The sequence below is a fragment of the Ursus americanus genome, chromosome 22, assembly GCF_024610735.1.
Source record: "Ursus americanus isolate L20-20 chromosome 22, mUrsAme1.1.p, whole genome shotgun sequence".
NCBI classification, from domain to species: Eukaryota; Metazoa; Chordata; class Mammalia; order Carnivora; family Ursidae; genus Ursus; species Ursus americanus.
Genome location: NC_142148.1, coordinates 24750529 through 24777446, shown reverse-complemented (window position 1 = coordinate 24777446; position 26918 = coordinate 24750529). Strand labels below are relative to the sequence as shown.

At 47.9% G+C, this 26918-nt stretch overlaps 1 protein-coding gene across 2 annotated transcripts; it reads left to right on the top strand.

Moving 5' to 3' along the window:
* Positions 1–4607: 4607 nt before the first annotated feature.
* Positions 4608–21880, top strand: BPIFA3 (BPI fold containing family A member 3). 2 transcript variants are annotated; one of them, XM_087853910.1, is made up of 8 exons: positions 4608–4626; positions 4726–4864; positions 16397–16573; positions 18434–18541; positions 19170–19319; positions 20546–20630; positions 21045–21108; positions 21846–21880. In XM_087853910.1, exons 1-8 carry the CDS (start codon positions 4608–4610, stop codon positions 21878–21880), a joined length of 777 nt encoding a protein of 258 aa, XP_087710036.1. The 2 variants fall into 2 exon arrangements, with proteins under 2 accessions (XP_087710036.1, XP_045666524.1); XM_045810568.2 differs by lacking the exon at positions 4608–4626 and having other exon boundaries at positions 4741–4864; positions 16423–16573.
* The last annotated feature ends 5038 nt before the right edge of the window (positions 21881–26918 follow it).

The following is a 26918-nucleotide window of genomic DNA, read 5'->3' as shown; positions in this document are numbered from 1 at the left end:
TGGGCAAGTTTATCTAGAGACGAGACAGAGTCTACAGAGCCACACAGCCTGGGTTTGACTCCTGGCTCCAGGCTTACCAGCTGCGTGTCCTTGGGCAAGTGACTCCATCTCTCTGTGTCTCAGGCTTTGCATCTGAGAAGTTCGGCAGAAACAGCACAACCCTTCAGCGCTATTGCATTAATGAAATTAATCTACAACAAAAGCTTAGAGCAGAGCCTGGCACAGAGTTGGGGCTCAATACAAGTCCGCTGTTGCTCTTCCTGGCTCTCCTTGCAATGCCTGTGGCGGCTGTGGGATGGTGTTGGGGAGCAGATGGAGTGTGGGAGGAGGGAGTAGATGGGGAATGAGTGACCGCTCCTCTGATCTCCCTTCTGTGGGTGTGGCTGCCTTGCTCCTGCCCCAGCCCCACCTGCCCCAGCTGATGACTTCAGGGATTTTATTCAACTTCTCTGTGCTTCTGCAAAGGGAGGCCAGTCAAAACAGCACCTCCCTCAAAGGGCTGCGTGCAGGGTTAAAAAATGACCACAAGGAAAGCGTTTAGACTGCCCTCTGAGCACAGTTCTCAACGAATGTTGTCTAGCACCATCTTCCTACTTCAGTTACATGGTTCTCATGCACCACGTGCAGCAGACTCCCCCAGAAGCTTAGTCCCAGTTCCCACCTCCAGAGATAGACTAAATTGCTCAGGGGTGGCCCAGGAATCTGCATTTCTAGAAGCCCCACTTGTCCTCCCGAAAGCACTGCAAGGTACCCAGAAACTCCAGCTTTCCACTTTCCCTTCCCTGCTTCAGGCCACACCAGAACCCAGAACCTCATCATCCTTTGTCAAACCCGATATTCCATTCAGAGGGCACCCCCTCCCCTCCTACCCCTCACCCCCTTTTCAAGAAGTTTGTCTTTGGGTTAAAGTTCCAGTCTTTAGACTTCTATGATTGTTAAAAACATATATTTCTGGGGCGCCTGGGTGGCTCAGTCGTTAAGCGTCTGCCTTCGGCTCAGGGCGTGATCACAGCATTCTGGGATCGAGTCCCACATCGGGCTACTCCGCTAGGAGTCTGCTTCTTCCTCTCCTACTCCCCCTGTTTGTGTTCCCTCTCTCGCAGGCTGTCTCTGTCAAATAAATAAATAAAATCTTTTAAAAAAAACATATATTTCTTTTTTTTTAAGATTTTATTTATTTATTTGACAGGCAGCGAGAGAGGGAACACAAGCACGGGGAGTGGGAGAGGGAGAGGGAGAAGCAGGCTTCCCGCTGAGCAGGGAGCCCGATGCGGGACTCGATCCCAGAACACTGGGATCATGACCTGAGCCGAAGGCAGATGCTTAACGACCGAGCCACCCAGGCACCCCTAAAAACATATATTTCTATGAAAAAATGGAATAAATGAATGCCTGTGTGAATAATGAGTCCCATTCCATATAAGAATGATTCTCGATGAACTAAAGCAGCCCACCCCACTGAATCAGGTGCAGGAATCTTCCACCACTCTGCTTCTACCCATTCTGCTGCCCCCTGGAGTTTTAGGACCTCTGCCTTTGGCTGGGGACCTGGAGCTGCCTGAGAGCCCAAGGACCTGCAGGGGGGTGGGTGTGGGGGAGTTTGCAGGGTTGGCGGAGGGGGGCACCTCTGCCCGACTATAGGAGGGTGCTCATGAACAAAAGCCTGCTTGGCCCTTGGTTCAGCCAGGGGAAACTCCTGCCTCCTTGTCACGCTGGACACCCCCTCCCTGGAGCCATGAACAGGAGCCTGGGCACCAACTTCTGACCCAGTAGATGCAGCCACACCCATTTCCTTTGTTCCTCCAATCTACTGAGACCTTGCCCACCTCAGGGACTTTGCCCCTGCCCTTCTGTCTGCCAGACACACCCTCCCCCATCTACACTCAGTGCAGACTCCATCTCTTCCTGGACTCAGCTCAAATGTCACCTTCTTGAGAGACCTTCCCTACTCGTCACCCAAAGTGGCCTCTCTCCTATTCTCAATCTCACCCATATTCTTCCCTTTGCTATGATTTGTAATTATTCCATGCATTGTTTATTTTGTCTGCTTCTGATTCTCTCACCAGACTAGAAGTTCCTGGAGAAGGAGGGTGTCTGTTATTGCCTGGAGCCAAGCACAATGCCTGGCACATCGTAGGCCCACAGAAAGTAATAGTTGACTGGATAAATACATTTTTACCCAAGTCAAATTCCTTGAAAGTCAGTTACCCCGCAAAGCGGGCGTTCTAATTGGTGTCAATGGGCATACCTTCGGAGGAGGATGGAAATCCTGCTACTATGAGCAACATTTTTTAACTAGGTACATTTTGTTTTTCTGAACAGACAAACCAAAGTTTTCATCACATTTTCAAAATGTCCCCCAAAAAGGTAAAGAAGTTTGTTCTAAAGAAAGTTCTTTGAAAGGTGGTGGCTAATAGATGAGGTTTGGGGCATTCAGCAGCTCCACCTTCCACAGGAAACAACATCTCACCACCCTGGGAAGAGCCAGGGAGCCTATCGGGGTAGCAGCTCGCCCTTGTCCCAGGTGGGAGCTCCACAGGCCGCTGAGTCCCTCTGGGTCCCTGTCCCCCCACATATGTTATAAGGGTGGGATGAGATCACCCGTGGAGCAGGCTTAGCTCAGTGAACGAGGCCGACCAAATAAATGTCAGCACCTCCATCCTCAGACCACCAGCTAACCCTTCCCTTCAATGTCCACTCAAACCCTGTCTCCTCAGGGAAGTCGTTTCTCTGATAACCCTCTCCCCACTGCTCAGGTGTTCCCTCACTGGGCCCTCGCCGAGCACCTCCCGCCTCCCCTTCACAACCACATGTCACCATCACGTGCTCACAGCAGGGACGGTTGAAGACTGTCAGTCTCCCCACAGGGATGGGGGGCACCACAAAGACAAGGAACTGCAGGGCTCACCCCTGAGCAGTGTCTCCCTGCTCCCCTGTCCTGCACCAGGCTGGAAGTCTACACCCTCTACCTCGTCATCTCCATAGACTCGGTGGCCCTGAGACCCACAGCCTATGATGGGGCAGGACTGCCAAGTTCAGACCTCCAAAGAGCCAATGACAACAGGTTTGCTCCTCCCAACAGTGCCCACTCTTCTCCAATTTTCTCAACAAAAAATAACAAAATCCCAACTGGTTACACAAGACCAGGAAGACTGGAAAAGTACATTTCGAGGTAATTGATATTCTGCAAACATCCCCAAGGGGAGTGTGAACCCTGCGAGGACGTCAATTCCGGAAAGCCATCACCCTGAACTAATGCTTTCGTTATGATCGCTTACAAAACTGGATGTGAAGTGCCCAAGGATGGCCCCAGGGCTTCATGAGCTCTGCAAAGGACCCTGCACATTCCCTACAGCCCGGGAGGAGAGCACAGAGTGAAGAGTGCCTTTGTCTCAGAGCTGAACTGTGGGGCCCAGACCCCGGAGGCCTGTGTGTCTGCAGTGGGAAACTTTAAAGAATTTTGATTAACATCTTAAAATGACCATGCAGGGGGCACCTGGGTGGCTCAGTCAGTTAAGTGTCTGACTCTCAGTTTTGGCTCAGGTCATGATCTCAGGGTGGTGAGATCGAGCCCTGCTTTGGGCTCTGCACTCAGCAGGGAGTCTGCTTGGGATTCTCTTCCTTCCCTCTCCCTCTGCCCCTCCACCCATCCCAAATAAAAATAAACAAATTTTTTTAAAAAAATGATTGTACAGGCTGTTGTGTGCAAAAGAGATTGTAGGCGGGCAAGGGAGAAAGCCACGAAATCAAGTAGGAACACCCCTGAGTAATCCAAGCCAGTGTGAGGGTGGCTGAGAAGGAGCTGCTGGACGTGGTCAGATTCTGGAAGTGCTGACAGGATTTCCTGACAGATGGGCTGTGGGCAATGAGGAAAGAACGGTCAAGAGGGACTCCAAGGGCTGGGGCCAAAGCAACTAGATGGATTGTGGCACCATTTCTTGAGATGGCGAGGACAGGGGGATTCGAACTGAAGTTTCTCTGACCCCCAAATCCAGAGCAATGAAGTAAAACCTAATGCTTTGGCTTCAAGACTCTCTGTCTGCCTCCTGTAAATCTCACCCATAAACCATCCACCCAACTGTTCGTTCATTCATTCATTCATTCATATCACTTAACAACCATTTATTGCTAACTACCATGCAGTAAACATGGGAGGCACTGGACACATGAGAATTAAATCGACTCACACCCTGTCCTCCAGAAACTTATAATTCGGTAGGTGGTTCAGAGATCAACTATTCTCACTCATTCATGTATTCAGTCATTTAGCACTCAACAAACATTCATTAACACTGATTCCTGGCAAGCAAGCATCATGGTAGGCATCGCAAATAACCTTGCCCTTAAGAAAGTCCTAGTTCAATTGGAGAGCCTGAAATTAGCCACCCTCATTCATTTACTGTGGGATCCCCAACACCCAGCCTGTGCAGGGTCTGGGAGAGGACTCCCGCTGGATGACCCAACAGTGGGCTCTACTGGGCGTATCCAAGCAACACAGCCTCCCTCTGAATCCCTGGCCCTCCCCACAGGGTTCCACCTGCTGCCCTCACCATGTGAGCAAAGCCCAGTGGCAGCTGCCACAGCCCATCATGACACCTGCCCACAGCATGCTCAGGGCTAACTCTGGTGTCGTCCTCCCACAGAAAGCCATGAGTCCACTCATTCAGGCAGCCACCTCCGCAACCACACACCTGGGTACCATCTGACCCTTCTTGACACCCGCAGGTCCCAGAACCCAGGATGTGCCCAATCCGGAGGCTCCTGGTCCTCCTCAGCTTGCTGTCCGTGCCCTCAGCACTGCACAAGCAGCCCTGGCGTGGCTTGGCCAAGGCCCACATGGACAGCAAACCAGCTCTGGCGAGAAGTAAGCTCAGCCCATACTCTGCCCACTGTCACAGGGTGGGTGGGAAGGCATCATCCTGCTGGGTGAACTCGGGTCAGTCACTGCCTCTCTTCCTTTTTCTCTCAGACCTCAAGTACAGAAAACTGAGGTTGAGTTGATCACACGCCAGTTCATAGCACATCATCATTACCGTGAATCGTGGCAAGGCCCTCTTGTGTTTGTCGTTTTCCCTATACCTCTTATTCTCACGCCCACCCCCTCTTCCTCAGGCCCTGTGGTGTGTTTGACACATGTGTTTCTATACGCTCATGTCCTGATACAACATGCAGTGTTTCGATTTGCATAGATGGTACTGTCATATAGATCTTGTTGGTTTTTACTGTTTTCATTGGACACTGCGCTGTTGACATCTGTTGCTTCAGGCTGGTGCTGAGAAGTCCATGAGATTCCTCCACCTCACCATTGCTTGGCCATGTCCCTAGAGATGGACACCTGAGTTGTCTCTAACTCCCCACTATTAAAGGCTACACTGAGATGAACATCCTTGCATGTGTCCCTGTTAGGAGCCATGGAAGAATGTCCCTGGGATAGAACCAGAAGTGGAATGGATGGCTGGGCCCTAGGGGTACAAACGCAATTAACTAAGGACTGCCAGATTGCTCTCTAGAAGGGTTGTGCTGGTCTACACCCACTCCAGTGACAAAAGAGCCTACCTGTCTCCCCACACCTGTTTCCCAACACTGGGGAGGATCCATCTGCCTCAGTCTACTGCAGCTGCCACAGCCAGATACCACAGGCTGGAGGCTCAAACAACAGACATTTCTCTTCTCACAGTTCTAGAGGCTGGAAGTTCAAAATCAAGACGCCCACAGGGTTGGTCTCTGTGGAAACCCCTCTTCTCTCTTCCTTCTGGCTTGTGGGTGTCTGCCCTCTCCGTGTCCTCACATGTCCTTCCATCTGTGTGTGCACAGAGAGTGCACTCTGCTGTCTGTCTCTTTTCTTAGAAGGACGCCAGTCACCAGTGTTGCTGGATTGGGGCCCCATCCGCAGGACCACATCTAACCTTCTTTACCTCCTTCAAGGTCCTGTCTCCAAACACAGTCCCACTGGAGACTAAAACCTCAATATATTAATTTGGGGGCAGGAGGAGCTACACAATTCAGTACGTAACACTATCTTTCTCCTTTGTGCCAGCCTGAAGTGCACTTGAGTGCTATCGAATTGTCCCAGCTTGACTTCATCTGATCAGTGGGAAGTTTGGGCATCTCATCCTAGTTTAGTTAGCCATTTGACTTCTTCGAATTCCCTGTTCTTATCTCTTGTTTCCTTTTGCTTCCCCCAGGGCTTGTTTTGTTGTTTTTTTTTAGACTCTCTCATTTGAGTGTTAATTTATACTTGACACTGGTCCTTCGTCAGGTCTAACCAGTGCTAACATTCTCTCGAACTGTCACAACTTTGTTTGTAGATCCTTCACCGAACAGGAAGATTTTCAAACTCATCAAAATTTGATCCTATGGTTTATGTTTGATTAGTCGTAAACCCTTGTCTCTACCCCAGACATCTTCTACTTTATTATTCCTAATAGCTTTATCGTTTCACCCTTCACGTTCAGGATCTTAACCCACCTGAAGGCCACTTTTATGTTGCTTATGCATGTAAGTTACGGCCCCAGCTTCACTTCCGTCTGCGTAAGGAGTCTGCTTTCTCAACCCAGCTATGAAAGATCAAGTTCCCAAGCACGTGGACTCCCTTTGGGGCTCTGTATTCTGTGTCTGTGTAACTATTTCTACACCAACAGCAGAATATTTTAAATACTACATCTTTGTAAAATGCTGTTTTATCCAATAGACCTTTCTTCTTGAATTTTAGAGTGTGCTGAGTTCTTAAAAAAAAAAAATCACCTGGAAATTGGATTTGGGTTTCACTGAATTTGTTAATTTAGAGAGAACTGACATTTTTGCAATGAGAGGTCACCCATTACAAACTTAGCATATTTTTCAGTTTTTTAGATTTTATTTTACGTCCCTTAGTAGAATTTTAAAGTCCTATGAACTTTGTTAAAGTCCTGAGCTTTATTAAATTGATTCCTAGAGAAATGTATAGTTGTTGCTATGGTAAATATTGCCTAATTTTCTTTTATATTTGCTAGTTGGTATTGCTGGTTCCAACGAGAAGAAAATTGTTGGTTTTTGGAAATGAATCTGCTATCCAAAAATCTCACTGACCTCTTCTTAGTTCTAATAGTTTGTTCTACTTATTTTGTTGGATTTTCTATCTAGAGGATTGTAGCATCTGCAAATAATGACAGGTTCATCTCCTGTCCTCTTCTAACCTTACACTTCTTGTGCCTTTTTCTTGTTTGTAGTATATATTAGGCCTCCTATAGGAACGGGAATGTATCTAGGATTCTCTCTGCTAAGTATGACATCTTCCAGAGGTTTTTGAAATCTTATCATGTTAAAGAAATCCCCATAGTCCTGGTTTTCTGAATTTTTCTTTTTTTTTTCTGAATTTTTCTTAATCATAAATCAGTATTGGCTTTTAACGAATTTTTTTTTTGCATCTAAAAATTACTCCATTTTTTCCTCTAAACCATTAACGTGATAAATTGTATTAATAGATTTTCTTCTGTTGAACCCATCCCAGCATTTCTGGAATAAATAGGATATTTTTGTAATTTACTAGAATGATATATTTATAATGTACTATTTTTATAACATACTAGAATGTACTTACAATGTATCATACTAAAATACATTTTATAATGTACTGTTGGCTATTCAATTTGCTAGCTGGTAATTTTATAGGACTTTAGCAGATTTTTCATACATGAAATTGATATGGACCTTTCTTCTCTTGTACTGTTCTGGAAGCTGGGCAAGTTACACTAGCCTCATAAAATGAATTTGGCATCATCTTCTTTTATTTTCTTTCACAATCATCTCTTTTTGTATAAAGTTTGGTAAAACTCTTCCCCAAAACCATCCAGATCAAAAACTTTTGGGGAATGAAATCTTCAATTACTATTTCTATTTCTTAAATCTCTTAGATTATCAATGTTTCCCATTTCCCTCATCACAACTTGGCATTTTATGGTTTGCCACAAAGGTATCCATTCCATATAGGTTATGAGATACATTCGTGTGTGTTTGGGGGCCCAGGCATTCTCACGGTTACAACTGGTGCAGTTAGAATGCTATTTCATAGGGTTACGCTGGAGATTTAAATGAGGAAAAGCATGTGCCAAGTACTTTTTCAACTGTGAATATATTTATCACTATAACCACCTCTCATATCAGTTAGTATACTTAGCTACACAGAACAGAAAACAACTCAATATGGCCTAAACAATGAAAAAAATGTTATTTCACATAACCAAACTCATAGGTGGGACAAGCTCCAGGTCTGATCCAATCAGCAACTCAAAGGTGCCATCCAGAGCTGGATTTTGTCCTTTTTTTTTTTTTCAGCTCTGCTATCATCATAGTTTCATCCTCAGGCCGCTCGTTCCCAGTGTGATAGGAAAATGGTGGCCAGTGGCCATCAAAGCAACAGACTGCCTTGCTCCCTTCCAGTAGGAGACAGAGAAAGAAACTTTCCCTCAAACGTGAAACATACAATCTTCTGTTTAGTCTGATAAGGCTAACTTGGGTCACATGCCCACTTTACATCTGAAACAATCACTGGACAATGATGGTTCAGATAATCAAAGGCCTCATCTGGATCAGGAATTGGAGAGAGTGCCTGAATCAAAACAGGTGTCAGATGGGAATGACAGAACAGATGAATGGGAGGATGGATAGATAGATGAATAGATGGGTGGATATTTGGACAGATGGAAAATGACTGGGAGGGTGGATGGATGGACAGATGAGTGGCTATTGGGCAGATAGATGGAGGACGGATGGTTGGATGGATGGGTAAGTGGATGGATGGATGGAGGATGGATGGAAGATGGATGGATGGATGGATGGATGGAGGATGGATGGAAGATGGATGGATGGATGGATGGATGGATGATGGATGGATGGATGGATGGATGGATCTATGGATAAATGGATATTGGGCTGGCAACTACTAATGTCTACTGCTCACAATTTTCCAAGTGTTGTTATTATCATTAACCAAAAACTACTAAGAGTTCTAGGCATACCTATAGTATCACTCTACCTCTGAAACTATTTGGTCAATGTATATCTTTCTTACTAGATAGAAAACTGGTTTGTGTCTTTGGTATGCATCACAAGGCCTGATACCCAATAGATGCTCGGTAATATTCTTTTTTGGATAAATGATATTTATTCAAATATCTTTGGATAACTTATCTCAATATTCTTCACAAGAATCCTGTGAGATGGGCATATTACTGCCCCCATTATACTGATGAGGAAATCAAGACCCAGGAAGGTGATAGCATTTCAACCCAGATCTAGGACTCCAGACACACTTTCTTATTTGTAGGCAACAGAATCATGGGATACTGAAAGGGGGTCTGGGAGCTGGAGGGAGGGGAGTGAGGGAGAACCATGGTTTCTGCTGCTCTGCAGTGTGGGTTCTGATCACAAGGAGGGTCAAGGCACTGAGATCAATGTGTCCTGTGGTGTGCTCGGAGATTCATCAGAGCTAGGCCCAATCCTAGCACCAAGAGAGCAGGATTTCAGCATGCCCGGCACTTGAAATCCCCTTCCTTTCTGGAATTTACTCTTTTCTGCTGGTAGCTCCGCTTAGTCCTACATCTGATTCCAGGCATAGTGCGGGAGAGATTACATTCATTCTCTTCTTAGTTGTTCTCCTCAGCCAACGTCTATTGTGATGGACATGCTGTACGTGAGGTTCTGTGGTACAGATTCAGAGACCGCACCAGGTTGGCTTTCCACCGTTGTATCTCTTCGAGCAGCTCTTGCCTGCCAGACCCTCTGCCAGGGTGTTGCCTCAGCCCTGCAAAGCACCATTTCCCAGATAAGGCACATGGATTTCCATGTAGAGAGGGGAGCTGGGGGGTGACAAGCACCTATCACTCAGCAAGAAGCCGAAGCACCAGGTTGAGAGTTAAGATGGAGGAGGGGTTGAGAGTTAAGATGGCGGAGAAGTAGGGGACCCCTTTTTCAGCCGGTCCCCCGAGTCAAGCTGGATAGGTACCAGACCAGCCTAAACAACCACGGAATCAGCCTGAGACGCAGGAAGATACATCTGGATCTCTACAAATGAACATCTCCAGCGCTGAGTATTGAGGTACGAAGAGGGGAGCTGTAAAACGTGCACAGATGTCGGAAGATAAACGGAAGGGGGAGGGAGCCGCTGCGGTCGGGCGCCGGGAAGCGGCAGCCACCTGCACAGGGGAGCGGGCGGACTCGCAGACCGGCACCTGCGAGAAAACAGACTGAGACCGGTGAGCCGGGAGCGCGCGCCACCAGGCATCTCGCGGAACACCGGAATCCCGGTGTGCTCACGGGATCCAGACTGAGACCGGGAGCTCCCGGAGCGCGCGCGGGGCGGCTGGCGGCTGGCGGGCCACCTGCACGGGGGAGCGGGCGGACTCGCGGTCGGCACCCGCGAAACAGCAGACTGAGACCCTGAACCGGGTGCGCGCCACCAGGCTTCTCACGGAACTCCGGAATCCTGGTGTGCTCACCGGGCATAGACTGAGACCGGGAGATCCGGGAGCGCGCGGCTGCTGGCGGCGTTAGAAACACAAAGGACAGAGACGCGCCGGCCCTGGAAGTGAGGGCTGGGACGCCGGGTGTGGGGCGCACATCCCAGGACGCTGCAGGGTTGAGCAGCACCAACAGTAACGGAGTTAAAGTGGCCAGAACATCAGTGGAGAACGGGCCGCAATCCCTCTGTTCTGTGACAGAGGCTGAAATTTGGCCACTGCTGCTCTGACTCCCAGAAGAGGCACAGCAAACCGCCAGGGAAAGCCGCCAGAGAACAAAAGCCTGGAAATACTGGCTCAGAGAGAGCCCATCCCCATCCCCCTTCGCAGGGGACACGGAGACTCTACCCAAACAGGGTTGCCTGAGTATCGGTGCGGCAGGCCCCTCCCCCAGAACACAGAAGGCAGTCTGAAAAATCAAGAAGCCCACAACCCAGGCGCCTGGGTGGCGCAGTCATTGAGCGCCTGTCTCTGGCTTAGGGCGTGATCCCGGCGTTCCGGAAAGGAGTCCCTCATCAGGCTCCTCTGCTGGGAGCCTGCTTCTTCCTCTCCCACTCCCCTGCTTCTGTTCCCGTTCTTGCTGACTGTCTGTCTCTCTCTCTCAGATAAGTAAATAAATAAAATCTTTAAAGAAGAAGCCCACATCCCTAAGATCCTTATAAAACAAGTGCGCACTGCCTGGGACCCAGTCAATAATTTGGGTTCTGGACAACCCCGCAACCTCTCAGAATGACAAGAAGGAGAAGCCCCCCCCCAGCAAAGAAAAGACAGTGAGTCCGTGGCCTCTGCCACAGAAATAATGGATATGGATGTAACCAAAGTATCAGAAATGGAATTCAGAGTAACGATGGTCAAAATGATGAGTAGAATTGAAAAAAGTATTAACGAAAAGGTTACTGAGAATATAGAATCCCTAAGGACAGAAATGAGAGCGAATCGGACAGAAATTAAAAATTCTATGAGCCAAATGCAGGCAAAACTAGAGGCTCTGACGGCCAGGGTCACAGAAGCAGAGGAACGACTTAGTGAATTGGAGGATGGGTTAATAGAGGAAAAAATGAAAATAGAAGATGGTCTTAAAAAAATCCACGCCCATGAATGTAGGTTACGGGAGATTACTGACTCAATGAAACGATCCAATGTTAGAATCATCGGCATCCCCGAGGGGGTGGAGAAAAACAGAGGTCTAGAAGAGATATTTGAACAAATTGTAGCTGAAAACTTCCCTAATGTAGCGAGGGAAACAAACATTCGTGTCCAAGAGGCAGAGAGGACCCCTCCCAAGCTCAACCACGACAAACCTACGCCACGTCACGTCACGTCATAGTGCAATTCGCAAATATTAGATCCAAGGATACAGTATTGAAAGCGGCCAGGGCAAAGAAATTTCTCACGTACCAAGGCAAAGGCATCAGAATTACGTCAGACCTGTCTACATAGACCTGGAATGAGAGAAAGGGTTGGGGGAGCATATTTAAAGCTCTTTCAGAGAAAAACATGCAGCCAAGGATCCTTTATTCAGCAAGGCTGTCATTCAGAATTGATGGGAAAATAAAGACATTTCAGAATCGCCAGTCACTAACCAATTTCGTAACCATGAAACCAGCCCTACAGGAGATATTACGGGGGGTTCTATAAAAGTAAAAAGGCCCCAAGAGTGATACAGAACAGAAAGTCACAGCCAATACAAACAAAGACTTTACTGGCAACATGGCATCATTAAAATCATATCTCTCAGTACTCAGTCTTAATGTTAATGGCTTAAATTCTCCCATAAAACGCCACAGGGTTGCAGATTGGATAAAAAGAAATGACCCATCCATTTGCTGTCTACAAGAGACTCATTTAGAACCCAAAGATGCATTCAGACTGAGAGTAAGGGGATGGAGTACCATCTTTCACGCAAATGGACCTCAAAAGAAAGCTGGGGTAGCAATTCTCATATCAGATAAATTGGATTTTAAACTAGAGACTATAGTTAGAGACGCAGAAGGGCACTATATTATTCTTAAAGGAAGTATTCGACAAGTGGATATGACAATTATAAATATATATGCCCCCAACAGGGGAGCAGCAAGATACACAAGCCAACTCTTAACCAGAATAAAGAAACGTATAAATAAAAATACATTAATAGTAGGGGACCTCAACACTCCACTATCAGAAATAGACAGAACACCCTGGCAAAAACTAAGCAAAGAATCAAAGGCTTTGAATGCCATACTCGACGAGTTGGACCTCATAGATATATATAGAACACTACACCCCAGAACCAAAGAATACTCATTCTATTCTAATGCCCATGGAACATTCTCAAGAATAGACCATGTTCTGGGACACAAAACAGGTCTCAACTGATATCAAAAGATTGAAATTATTCCCTGCATATTCTCAGACCACAACGCTCTGAAACTGGAACTCAACCACAAGGAAAAATTTGGAAGAAACTCAAACACTTGGAGACTAAGAACCATCCTGCTCAGGAATGACTCGATAAACCAGGAAATCAAAAATCAAATTAAACAATTTATGGAGACCAATGAGAATGAAAATACAACAGTCCAAAACCTATGGGATACTGCAAAGGCAGTCCTAAGGGGGAAATACATAGCCACCCAAGCCTCACTCAAAAGAATAGAAAAATCTAAAATGCAGTTTTTATATTCTCACCTCAAGAAGCTGGAACAGCAACAGAGGGACAGGCCTAATCCACGCACGAGGAAGCAGTTGACCAAAATTAGAGGTGAAATCAATCAAGCAGAAACCAGAAGGACAGTAGAGCAGATCAACAGGACTAGAAGCTGGTTCTTTGAGAGAATCAATAAAATTGACAGACCACTGGCAACACTTATCCAAAAGAAAAGAGAAAGGACCCAGATTAAAAATTATGAATGAAAAAGGAGAGGTCAGGACAAACATCATTGAAATTGGAAGGATTATTAGAAATTTTTATCAACAGCTATATGCCAATAAACTAAGCAATCTGGAAGAGATGGAATCCTTCCTGGAAACCTATAAACTACCAAGATTGAAACAGGAAGAAATTGATTTCTTAAACAGGCCAATTAATTAAGAAGAAATTGAGTCAGTGATAAACAACCTTCCAAATAACAAAACTCCAGGCCCGGATGGTTTTCCTGGGGAATTCTACCAAACATTCAAAGAAGAAATAATACCTATTCTCCTAAAGCTATTTCAAAAAATAGAAACAGAAGGAAAGCTACCAAACTCACTCTATGAGGCCAATATTACCTTGATCCCCAAACCAGGCAAAGACCCCCTCAAAAAGGAGAATTACAGACCGATTTCCCTGATGAATATGGACGCCAAAATCCTCAACAAGATACTTGCTAATAGAATCCAACAGTTCACTAAAAGGATTATCCAACACAATCAAGTGGGATTCATACCTGGGATGCAAGCGTGGTTCAATATTCGCAAATCAATCAGCGTGATACATCATATCAACAAGAAAAGACTCAGGAACCATATGATCCTCTCAATCGATGCCGAAAAAGCATTTGACAAAATACAGCATCCTTTCCTGATTAAAACCCTTCAGAGTGTAGGAATAGAAGGTACATTTCTCAATCTCATAAAAGCCATCTATGAAAAGCCTACTGCAAATATTATTCTCAATGGGAAAAAGCTGGAAGCCTTTCCCTTAAGATCAGGAACTCGACAAGGATGCCCACTCTCGCCACTATTATTCAGCATAGTACTAGAAGTCCTTGCAACAGCAATCAGACGACAAAAAGGGATCAAAGGTATTCAAATCGGCAAAGAAGAAGTCAAAATGTCTCTCTTCGCAGATGACATGATACTCTATATGGAAAACCCAAAAGAAGCCACTCCCAAACTATTAGAAGTTATAGAGCAATTCAGTAACGTGGCAGGATACAAAATCAATGCTCAGAAATCAGTTGCATTTCTGTACATGAATAACGAGACCGAAGAAAGAGAAATTAGGGAATCCAACCCATTTACAATATCACCAAAACCATACGTTACCTTGGAATTAACTTAACCAGAGACGTAAAGGACCTATATTCCAGAAACTATAAATCACTCTTGAAAGACATTGAGGAAGACATAAAAAGATGGAAAGATATTCCATACTCATGAATCGGAAGAATTAACATAGTTAAAATGTCCATGCTACCCAGAGCAATCTACACTTTCAATGCTATCCTGATCAAAATACCGAGGACATTTTTCAAAGAACTGGAACAAATAGTCCTTAAATTTGTATGGAAACAGAAAAAGCCCCGAATCTCCAAGGAACTGTTGAAAAGGAAAAACAAAGCTGAGGGCATCACAATCCCGGATTTCGAGCTGTACTACAAAGCTGTGATCACAAAGACAGCATGGTACTGGCACAAAAACAGACACATAGACCAATGGAACAGAATAGAGAGCCCAGAAATGGACCCTCGGCTCTTTGGGCAACTAATATTTGATAAAGCAGGAAAAAACATCCGGTGGGGAAAAGACGGTCTCTTCAATAAATGGTGCTGGGAAAATTGGACAGCTACATGCAAAAGAATGAAACTTGACCACTATCTCACACCATACACAAAAATAAACTCCAAATGGATGAAAGACCTCGATGTGAGACAGGAATCCATCAAAATTCTAGAGGAGAACATAGGCAGCAACCTCTACGACATCAGCCAAAGCAACCTTTTTCATGACACATCCCCAAAGGCAAGAGAAACAAAAGATAAAATGAATCTATGGGACTTCATCAAGATTAAAAGTTTCTGCACATCCAAGGAAACAGTCAGAAAAACTAAGAGGCAGCCCAGGGAATGGGAGAATATATTTGCAAATGACACTACAGATAAAGGACTGGTATCCAAGATCTACAAAGAATTTCTCAAACTCAATACATGAGAAACAAATAAACAAATCAAAAAATGGGCAGAAGATATGAACAGACACTTTGCCAATGAAGATATACAAATGGCTAACAGACACATGAAAAAATGTTCAAAATCATTAGCCATCAAGGAAATTCAAATCAAAACCACATTGAGATACCACCTTACGCCAGTTAGAATGGCAAAAATAGACAAGGCAAGAAACAACAATTGTTGGAGAGGATGTGGAGAAAGGGGATCCCTCCTACATTGTTGGTGGGAATGCAAGTTGGTACAGCCACTCTGGAAAACAGTGTGGAGGTCCCTTAAAAAGTTAAAAATTGAGCTACCCTATGATCCAGCCATTGCACTACTGGGTGTTTACCCCAAAGATACAGACATAGTAATGAGAAGGGCCATATGCACCCCAATGTTCATAGCAGCATTGTCCACAATAGCTAAATCGTGGAAGGAGCCGAGATGCCCTTCAACAGATGACTAGATTAAGAAGTTGTGGTCCATATATACAATGGAATATTACTCAGCTATCGGAAAGAACGAGTTCTCAACATTTGCTACAACATGGACAGCACTGGAGGAGATAATGCTAAGTGAAATAAGTCAAGCAGAGAAAGACAACTATCATATGATTTCTCTCATCTATGGAACATAAGAACTAGGATGATCGGTAGGGGAAGAGAGGGATAAAGAAAGGGGGGGTAATCAGAAGGGGGAATGAAACATGAGAGACTATGGACTATGAGAAACAAACTGAGGACTTCAGAGGGGAGGGGGATGGGGGAATGGGATAGACCGGTGATGGGTAGTAAGGAGGGCACGTACTGCATGGTGCACTGGGTGTTATACACAACTAATGAATCATCGAGCCTTACATCGGAAACCGGGGATGTACTGTATGGTGACTAACATAATATAATAAAAAATCATTATAAAAAAAAGGAAGCGGAAGCACCAGCCCACACACGACCTAGGCCTCTTGACTCCAAACCCCCTATCTTGTCCACGACATTGTGCAAGGTCACTGGTCCCTTGTCCATTTCCAGTTATCGCCCAGGGCCTCATGAAGCACAATGCAGAGGGCCGAATCCAGAACCTCCGACTCATGGACAGTCTGAATGCCTCGGGGCAGATGGCCCCAGGGATGGTGGGCTGGCTAATAAGCGGCATGAGCCTCCAGCATCAGCAAGAAAGCAGGTGAGCCCCTGAACCCCATCCGGGGCCCTGGGACGCTCTATAAAGCTCTGGGTCAGAGGGCAGAGCTGAGGGCATGGAGGGACATGGCTATGAAGAGGGAAAGCAGGAAGATTGGAAGGAGGGGATAAAAGGCCCAATACAAGAGAGAGTGGGGGCCTGATATGAGGGGTCATTTGGGGAGGCAGCATAACGGTAATTAAAGCAAAGCCAGGAATAAAAGCTTCTGCATTTAAATCCTGGGTCTGCCACCAACCGTGGGGAAATCGCTAGAGCACTCCAACCTTACTTAGAGCATGGGTACCCAGAGCACAGACTGGATAAACATGTGGGGTGCCAAAGGAACCCAGGACTAGACTCAGACATTTGAACCCCACTCTATTGCTTGATAGCTGTGTGACTCTGCTGTGTGACTCTGCTTGATAGGTGTTTGAGGTCTCTGAGCTTCAGCCTTATCAGCGAAATGGGCGGAATAATTGTCCCTGCCTCGGGGACTTGGGAGCTTTCTCTGCTCCTAGTGAATGCGTAGGCATTGGGCGCTCCGATTAACCCAGCAGAGCTGGACCCGGGCTGCCCGCCTACAGTTCTACTCCATCCTCTGGAGGGCCAGACCTCAGCCTCCCAGGCTCCCAGCCGCTCCGGTGCAGCACCCCAGCTCCAGCCTGCTGTGCTCTTGAGACACCTTCTCTCTCATTCTGCCCCTCATTCTCGCTATTCTAATGAGCACTGGTACTCGCCAGCAGGGTTTCCCAGGACGTGTGCTGCCACAATCACCTCTCTCCTTCCAGTCCCTTAACAGCTGTTACAAGTATTCATTGTGCACCTGCTGTGTACCAGGACCTGGGATGGGTACTTGGAATACAGCTATGAACGAGACATATGGTCACTGCCTTTTTGGATCTTACATCTCAGTTAGTGAGTTAAGTCACAAAAGTAAAAAACTAATTTCAGATAGAGAGATACATTATGAAGACAACTTTAGCAAGGTAAGGGGTAAGAGTGAGGGGCTGATCAGGAAGACCTTTCTAAAGAGATAATCCCTAGGAAGAATGAAGAGAAGGAAGCAAACCACATGAAGGACATAGGAGGGCAGTGAGTGCAAAGGCCCTGAGGTAGGAAAGAGACTGGTGTGTGTGAGAAAGAGAAAAAGTCCTGTGTGGCTGGGTGAGCAAGGAGGAGGGTGGTAGAAGGTGTGGCTATGGAGGCCGGGGGGGACCAGACCCTGCAGGTCTTAGGAGCCATGGTGTGGAGCTCGGATTTTATTCCAAGAGCAGTGAGAAACCCAGAAAGAATGTTAAGTAATAGGGCTGCCTATTGGCTGCCACGTGGAGAATAGTTTGTAGAGAGGCCAAGTTCATGGCAAGGAGCCCAGAGAGAAACTAGAGCATCTCCAGGTGAGAAGTGATGGTGACCTGGTCCAGGTGAAAGGGACAGAAGGAGTGGGAAGTTGCCAAATTCCGGGTATATTTTGTAAGCAGAGCCAGCATGATTCACCGGTGGGGTGAATGTGAAGGTGAAGAATACAGAGAAGGCCAAGAAGGCTCCTGGGGCTCGGGCCTGGGTATCTGGGCAGGTGGTGGGGCCCTGTGCTGGGAGGCTGTGGCCGGGTCTCAGAACAGCCCCAGTCTGGTCTGCAGCTGGCTGTGGCTGCACATGTTTGTTGTGTGGAGCTGCAAAGGGCCCTCTGGGACAACCTGCAGCCCCAGGCTCCTGCAGGTGGCTCTTGCCCTCTGAGCATCTTTAAAAGGATCTGACTCCAAAGCTTACCGCCAGGCCCTTTTCATAAACAGCATGCCAGCCTTTTTTGTCAGCCTGAGGCCTTGATGTCTGAGCTCCCTCCCACCTCTGCTCTTCCCTGTGTAGCGCCAACATCACCAACATTCAGCTAGACTATGGTGGGATCCGGATGTCTTTCCATAAGGAGTGGTTCTCAGCAAACATCTTACTCGAATTTGACATTGACTTGAGACTGTGAGTCATACATCAGCAGGGTTGGTGGGGCACTGTTCCTCTCCAGTGGGAATCCACGAGTTGGGGGGAGGGTGGAATTTGGCAACCTGGGGAACGCAGATCTTTCTGACTCCGACCTAGTTCAAATCCTGGCTTCTGAACTCACTTGCTGTGTGACTTCAGGTCACACAGGGCGGGTCACTTCACGTCTCCAAACCCCGGTTTCTTCAGCTGAAATGTGGATGGCAAGCCCTGGTGATTTGCTCATTTAAACCTATGTGAGTTCATTACATTGATGAGAGGGAGAGAGAGAAACACTAATTATACCATCACCTTTCCTCCATCTGTTGAGACCATCCTTTACCATCAGCTGCCCCCAAGAAAAGGGAGAGCACAGCTCAATAGCACAGATTTTTAAAAACAGATGAACCCTCCACTTCTGAATATCCAAAGGCCCCAAGCTGGTCTATCTAAAGGATTTTCAGAAGTCACTCTGCCTAACAGCATTTGCTCCTTGGTCCCTGGCTGCAGGAGTCAACAGGCAGGGCTGGTTTGTTGAAAAAGTCACTCTTCCCTTTGTGTTGGCTGTTTCCACCTCCTCCTCTCCGTCTCCTGCCCTCTCCCTCCTCCTCCTCTCTCTCGTCCCCAGGCCCTTCAATAACAAAGTTATAAAAACACATGCATGCATGAACCTCGTCGTGGAGTTCTGGCTGGAGAAAGACGAGTTTGGCCGGAGGCATCTGGTGATAGGCAATTGTTCTGTGGAGCCGAACAGCATCTACACGACGGTCCTAACCGAGTAAGGTCCCAGGGGCCTCTCCAGGGCTGGGCCCCTTCCTGGCTAGCCCTAGCTGAGGGCGCACGCCTCCACCACCTCCTGGATGGGCCCAACACAGATCTCACCCTTCCCCCCAGGATCTACCTCTCTTCCTGAGTCAGCATCCCAGTGCGGGCCCAGCCACTCCCCTAGCAGCCAGACTCTTCCTCCTCCTCACACCCTGCAGTCACCTTCCCCGGCTCCCATCGATGACCTACTGGCAGCCCCTGCTTGCCTCCTCTCTCTCCATCCCCACAGCCACTACCCTGGTTCCTAGACCACTTCCTGGATCACTGCAGGAGCCAAGCCGGCTTTCCTGGACTCAGACCTCACCTCCTCCACTCCATTCTCCCCCTGCAGCAGAAGTAACTTCCTAGCACAGAAATGTGGCCATGTCCCCTAGCCCCTGCTCCAAACCCTCCACTGGTTCTCCAAAGCGCTTTGAATGAAAAGCAAACTCCTGGATGTCATCAGGACCCCGTTTGTCCTCTCACCTGCCCTGCTCTGCAGCCCTTTGCCCTCTTGTGTCACTGAAGGACTTACCCCTCCATCGACACACCATGTACTTTCATACCGCCGTGCCTTTGCACATGTTGATCCTTTTGCCTGGAATGCCCTTCCCTTCTTCTCTAGAACTCCTCCTCATCACTCATTCATCCAACAAATATTGACTGAGAACCTATTATGAGCCAGACATGGCATGCTTGATGCCAGAGATACAATCGTGAATGAGACAGAAAAAAACAAAATAGAACTATTTATGGGGTGTATGCAGTATAATAAATCTATATACTGGCTGACCAAGTCTATTAACCTCAGCAGACTGTGAGTCCCTTAAGGGCAAGATCTGGGTGTGATTTCTCCCTGTAATTCCAGAATGCTGAAAGCAACTAGGTCTTCAGTGGATGTCCATTCATTTATTCATCCGACGTTCGCTGACTGCCTAAGTCATGCCAGGCATTCATGGCTAGGACAGTGCCAGGGAAGGACTGAACTCTGGAGCTCTACTGACCTGGTTCTAATCTAATCAGCACTTACTAGCTGGGTGACCTTGGGCAAGTAACATCAGCTCTCTGAGGTGCCCCTTCGACTGTATAGGACTCACTGAGGATTAAATGACTGTGTAAGGTGTACTCAATGCCCAGCATCTGGCAGTGGTATTGCATGGATTTATCTGTTCTGTTCTGTACATCTATCTCTCTTTCTAGAGATATCTCACCAAAGATGAAACATTTTCTCCGCAACTTCAGGGGGAACCTGGCTAAAGTTACCCCACACCTGGTGGAAAGTCAGGTAAGTTTGAGAGAAATATTGTCCCCTGGGGTATCTTTGAGTCTGAGGGTCAGGACATATATACTGGCAATTCAGGAAAAAGTTTCCAATCTTGGACTTCAGGACCTGAAAAATTTCCATGAAAAATTTCCGTTTTGTCATCTACTGGCTGTGTGTCCTTGGCAAGTGCCTCAGCCTCCCCGTGCCTCAGTTTCCCCATCTGTAGCATGGGAATCACCACAATCCCTATCTCATAGAGTCAGCATGAGGATTAGGGCAGACATGAAAGTGCTGCGCATGGCATCCCGTTGGCATTCAATACAAGGGAGCCTTGCTGCTATGATTCCCTGTGGAAATCCCGTGAAGCTTCCAACCGCAGGCTCTCTAGCTCTCTTTTCCCAACCCCCGGCCTGACCCTTCTCTCTGGTGGCTCAGGTGTGTCCTCTGATCAGTGAAATCCTCAGACAGCTGGACGTGAAACTGTTGAAGAGCCTCATGGGTGAGTGTCTGCAGCCAGCCGGGGAGGCGGACTCAGGATTGGCAAAGGGAAGAGGTGCCCCAGGGGAGCTCCCAGTGAGGCCTGCTGAGGGGTGTCTGCATGTGCTCTGAGGACACTCAGACGGGACCATGTGACAGTGACCATTACTGTCCCCTGGGAGAGCTAGGACAGCAGAGGGCACCCCTACCAAGCAGGCTGTGCCCCACCAAGTCACCCAAACCTCCAGATTACCAGGAACTGCAAGTCCTCCCCAGATCTCCACTCCGTCCTTTAGGGAGCACTGCCCCCCCAAACCTGAGGCCACCCCTCCATGTGCAGACAGATACAGTCCCCACCCTCAGAGCTCACAGTCTAGTGAATGGAAGAAGCACATAAAGACTTATCATTTGGAAAGAATTTTTTTATAATAAATTTTTATTATGTTATGTTAGTCACCATACAGTACATCCCTAGTTTTTGATGTAAAGTTCCATGGTTCATTACTTGTGTATAACACCCAGGCACCATGCAATACGTGCCCTCCTTACTACCCATCACCGGCCTATCCCAATCCCCCACCCCCCTCCCCTCTGAGGCCCTCAGTTTGCTTCCCAGAGTCCACAGTCTCTCATGGACTATGGAGAATTTTAATGCAAGTGTCGCAGGCCCTGGCCCCTGGTGGGCGTGGATGGGTGAGAGTCCCTGCAGGGGCTGGACGGCCGTCACCCTGGTGCCTGATCCTGCCTCTCTCCTTACAGAACAGGCTGCTGCCCATAAATTCAACCAACTGTGAGTCCAGCCACCGTCCGCGGGCCGACTTGAGTGTCCTCCGCTACCTACTGATCCAGAAGGGGAGTCCACATCTTGGGACCTTAGGTCTTCCTCAGAGTGGGGCTTCAACTGCCCCCAAAAACCTTTACCACAGGCCCTGTGGAGTCCTGTCCTGTCCTATAATAAACTCTAACTCTGAAGGGTACAGAGGTCCCCCTTCCTGGGCCCCGAGGTTAGGGTTCCAGAAGTCAGACTTGATGAAGGTCCATCCTAAGACTAAATATGCCTGGGTTTGCTCGCCAGCCCAGAAACACCAGAGAAAACACTGTTTTCCTGTAATTTGCAGCCAGAAGCCCACCTAGACATTTGCTCATCAAAGCAGGGAGGGCCCTGTCGAGATTTCCCATTCTCTCACTCATTCAGCCCATATTTGTTGAGTACCTATTATGTGCCAAGTGTTTGCCAGGCTCCAGTGGAGTGCAGGGAAAGGACGACAGAGCAGAGAAGCGTCAATGTTGGCACCGAACAGATCTGAGTTCAAATACGATTCAGCCCCAGGAGAAGTCTCATGCGGGTATGAACCACGTGCCTCAGAGTGTCTGTTGACCCCCGGCCCCCAGCACAGGGTTGGCCCAGGGTGCGAGCTCAGCACATGCCTGTTGTTAAGTGCTGGATGAATCTGGTCTGAGGACTCAATGGCTGTGTGGGGGACAAGGCACTTGACCTTCAGGTCTCCCTCACCTACAAAGTGGGGACAGAGGTCTTACAGGATGTAGAGCAACAGGAGCCTTGACACCGCTTTATAAACCCCGGGGGCGGTGGCTACAAGGGCGCCACATAGGCCTGGCCTGTGCCCCAGCAGCGCCACTCCCCGGCGGGTGCCCTGGGGACACGGCGAGGCGTGGACGAGACTGCTCACGGCACCAGTGGTCCTAAGAGCCCGTGAGTAAAACCCCTGAATGCACATCAAAAGAGTGGGTAAAAGTACCATGGGACAGTCACCCAAGGGAATGCTCTATGGTCACGAACATGACCTACGATGACACACGACCACGTGGGTGGATCTCAGGCACGTAACAAAGCCGGGCACGGAAGAGCACACGTTGCATCTTCCATTTATATGAAGCTCAAAAACAGCAACAGGAGTCCATGCCGTCAGAGATGGAGACCGTGGCTAGCTTTGAAGGGAGTGTTAGCGACCGGGAGAGGCTCGAGGCGGGCTTCTGTTTCTTGATCTGGATGTTGTGGGGAGGGTGTTTAGTTTGTGAAAATTCACTGAGCTATTCGCTCACGGGCATTTTTCTTACATATGTTAGGCTTTAACACACATTTTTGAAATAAAAAATATTTACTACATGGTACCTGGGTGTCTCAGTCAGTTAAGCATCTGCCTTCAGCTCAGGTCATGATCCGGGGTCCTGGGATCGAGTCCCGCATCGGGCTCCTTGCTCAGAGGGGAGGCTGTTTCTCCCCCTGCCTGCTGCTCCCCCTGCCTGTGCTCTCTCTCTCTCTCTGACAAATAAATAAATAAAATCTTTAAAAAATAGATTTCCCACACAGGACGTTTGTAGGAGTATGTGAAAAAACACTTGCAGTATGTTTAGCACGCACTAGGTCCGTGGGAAATGCTTACGAAAAGTCATTTAAATCATTGTTAATTACCTGACTAATGACTATTCAGTTCTTAAATATTGATTCCCGCCCTCGTCCCAAGGGGAGGCAAAGCATACTGAGAAATCAAGGGGAAATAACACACAAGTATTAATCCTAGCAGCACACACATATTAAGCACTTGGCGTGTGCCAAGCTTGGTGCTCAGAGCTTCCATTCAGCATCTCATCAAATCCTCGCAGCAAATCCATTCAGGAGGACTCCAAGGCTCAGAGAGAAAGCCACTTGCCCAAGATCACAGCCAGACTCTAGAGCCCAGGCTTGACCCCTGTGGATCCGCCCTCCAGTCCTCCCTCCCCTCCTCCTAACAACCCCCCCCCTTGCCCCGCCTCACACACACTGAGGGAAAACCGATGACAGAGGCCATCAGCTACAGTGACAAGTGCAAACAAGGAAGTGTCAACAGCTCAGAGATGAGAATAGGGCAAGAGAGCCTCCTGTCTCCTTTCAATTCAGACCGCCTAATCCAAAATACTTCGCTGGGGATTTGCAACCCTAAACGCCCATGTTCTCGGACAGAGGATTCCCCTAGACAGCCTTGAGTTTGGGGGGGAGGTGGTTTCCAGCTCATGGTTCTAAGAACAAACATAGGAGGGCTGGGCCCCATCCTCCAGTGAGGCTGCCTGGCCCCTTACTGAAGGCAGCTTTTGTCTGCCTTCCTCCTGACCCTTCCAGGGGTAGCTCAGGGGCCTCCTGCCTCAAGGGGCCTCCTTGGGTTTCTCAGATTCTGTTTTTGTTCTGAGGTTCATAGAGCTGTGGACTCATTGCGTTTTCTCCCAGCAGAGCTTGTCGCACAATGGGCTTCTATCAGGATACCAGGGCTCAGGGCTGGGGGTATTTAAGCAGAAATTCAGCCCCAAGTGCCGAAAAACTTGCTCCAGGCCCCACCGTCTGTGCCTTGTAACTTCCATGCCCTTCCATTAGGAATTCTGACTCTGCTCCATGCCCTGGGCTGCAAGCTAGATTTGTTTGCCCCATTTAGCCCTCTCCACAGCCCCAGGGGTGGGTGCCATCAGCCCCGCGTTGTAGGCGAGGGAATGGAGGCTGCAGGAGGGAAAAGCATCTTGCTCAGAGAGGCCTCAGCCAAGCCGGGCTTGGGACTCAGAGCGGTCTGACGTCTCGGGGTGGGACGGCTCCAGAGAACATGAGCAGGAACTTTCTGAAGATTCTGTGACACAAACTTGCTTGCGAAGTTAAGAGCACTGAAGCCTGACAGCCCGTGATGATGGTCTGACTTCACCTCTTCCTAGCTGGGCTGACCCTGGGCAGGTCACTGTCCTCTCTGAGCCTCAGGGCCCCCACAGGGTTGTTCTGCATGGTGCAGAGATGGTATAGAGTTCTAGGGTCTTGTAGAAAACTATTACTATCATTAGCTGCCAGTGTAGGTGGGAAATTCCTCTCCGAGGTAAATGGGACTTAAGCAAACTCTGCTTAAGAAAATACATTTTCTCTCTTGCCATTTGCAATGACATGGATGGAGCTAGAGGGTACTATGCTAAGTGAAATAAGTCGGTCAGAGAAAACAAATACCATATGATTTCACTCATATGTGGAATGTAAGAAACAAAACAGATGAACACGGGGAAGGGAAGGAAAAATAAAATAAGATGAAAACACAGAGGGAGACAAACCATAATAGACATTGAACTCTAGGAAAACAACTGAGGGTTGATGGAGGGGAGGGTTGATGGGGTAAGCGGGTGACGGGCATTAAGGGGGGCATGCGATGGAATGAGCACTGGGTGTTGTGTGCAACTGATGAATCATTAAATTCTACCTCTGAAACTAATTAAAAAATCAAGAAAAAAAAAGAAAATACATTTTCTCATCAAAGTTGGGCACCCAGCTCCCCGTGAACCCTTTTTGCCTCTGCCCCTCAACAAAACCACTGGGGTTTCCAAGGACACCTGAAGATCCCTCTCCAGTGCAGCGCCTGATCTGATCTTGCTCCCGGGCAACCAGAACCAGCTCCCCGCCAAGACGGAGGAAGCAAAGGCCACCACCTATAGTTTCTGAAGGCACTGACGTCACCAAGGTGGAAAACATGGTCTTGAAACATTAGCGGTGTGACCTTTCACGTCTCCGGATGCCCCACGCCCCTGCCCCCCTCAGGGCAGTGGGACATGCAGCTCCTGTGGTTTCAAGGAAGGGCAACTCTGGCAGAAGTGAAGAGAAGGCTTGTGAGTTTCCAAAGCCTGGGTCTTTGACAAAAAGGTAGTGACTGAGAGCAAATCAGTGGTTGCCAGTGGGTAAGGGCAGCATGAGGTATCTGGGGAGTGACAGAACCGCTCTATATCCTGATTACCGTGGCAGCTACGTGAAACTATACATGTGTTAAGATTCACGGAACTATACACCAAAAGGGGAAAAAGCCGATTTTCCTTTATGTTGTTTTTTTTTTTTTTTTTTTTTTTAATTTTTAAGCCGGGGTTTTTTCATTTCAAAACTCAGGGCATAAAATAGCATATATATATATAATGAATTGAAGCAAGATTTCCTGCCTCCAAGACTAGAAAATTTTCCATGTTAGGTTGGGGGAAGTTTGCAAGTCCAAGAGACATTGAAGAGAACATAGTTCTAGTGCATTCTGAAAAGTGTCTGGTGCCCTTGCTACTCTCCAGGCAAAACTCGGCAGGGGAGGAGGGACATCAGAAACCCTAAGTTGGTGTGCTGGATTCAAGAACAGGGGCGGAGGGGGGGGGGATCTGTGCCCCTGTCCCCTTCTAGAGCCAAGAGGTGACAAGACCCCAGGGAGAGAAGGTTAACTGGAGGGTCTAGGTGGGTCCAGGGAGATGGTCTGGGGTGGACCCCCACAGTCCTGCCTGAGGCCCAAGGAACTGAGAAACAATTCTGAGGATCCAACAGGGAAGAAGCAGTAAATGCTAAGTCTAAGGGAGACTTTTGGGCAGGAGGGAAGCACAGTGTCCCGGCAATAAGGGGGGCCAGGTGGCATGTGGATGTGTCCCCATTCCCAACCAGAAGAGGGACAGGGCAGCCTCCTTTAGATGCCTGGATACAAATAAAGCCACTGGGACAGAACTAAAACCCCAGAGGAAAATGGAGAGGTTTCTGCTACCTGGCAAACTGGCATTTGAAATGGTAACTAAGCTACAGATACATGAGAAAGAAAAACAGAGACACTAATGGTAATGAACCAGATTCTTGCCTGCTCCCCAGACCTCATCCCCCACGGCCCAGCGAGGTAGATACTATCCTCCCGTTGTACAGATGAGCGAACTGAAGTTCAAGGGATTAGAGTCACCTGCCCGGGGTCACGGGATTTGAATCAGGGCCATCTGCACCCAGACCCATCCCCTCTCTGCGTAATACACATGCAGCCTTCTGGCTTCAAAACAGAGGCTGTTAACTGTCCAGGAATCAGCTGCACA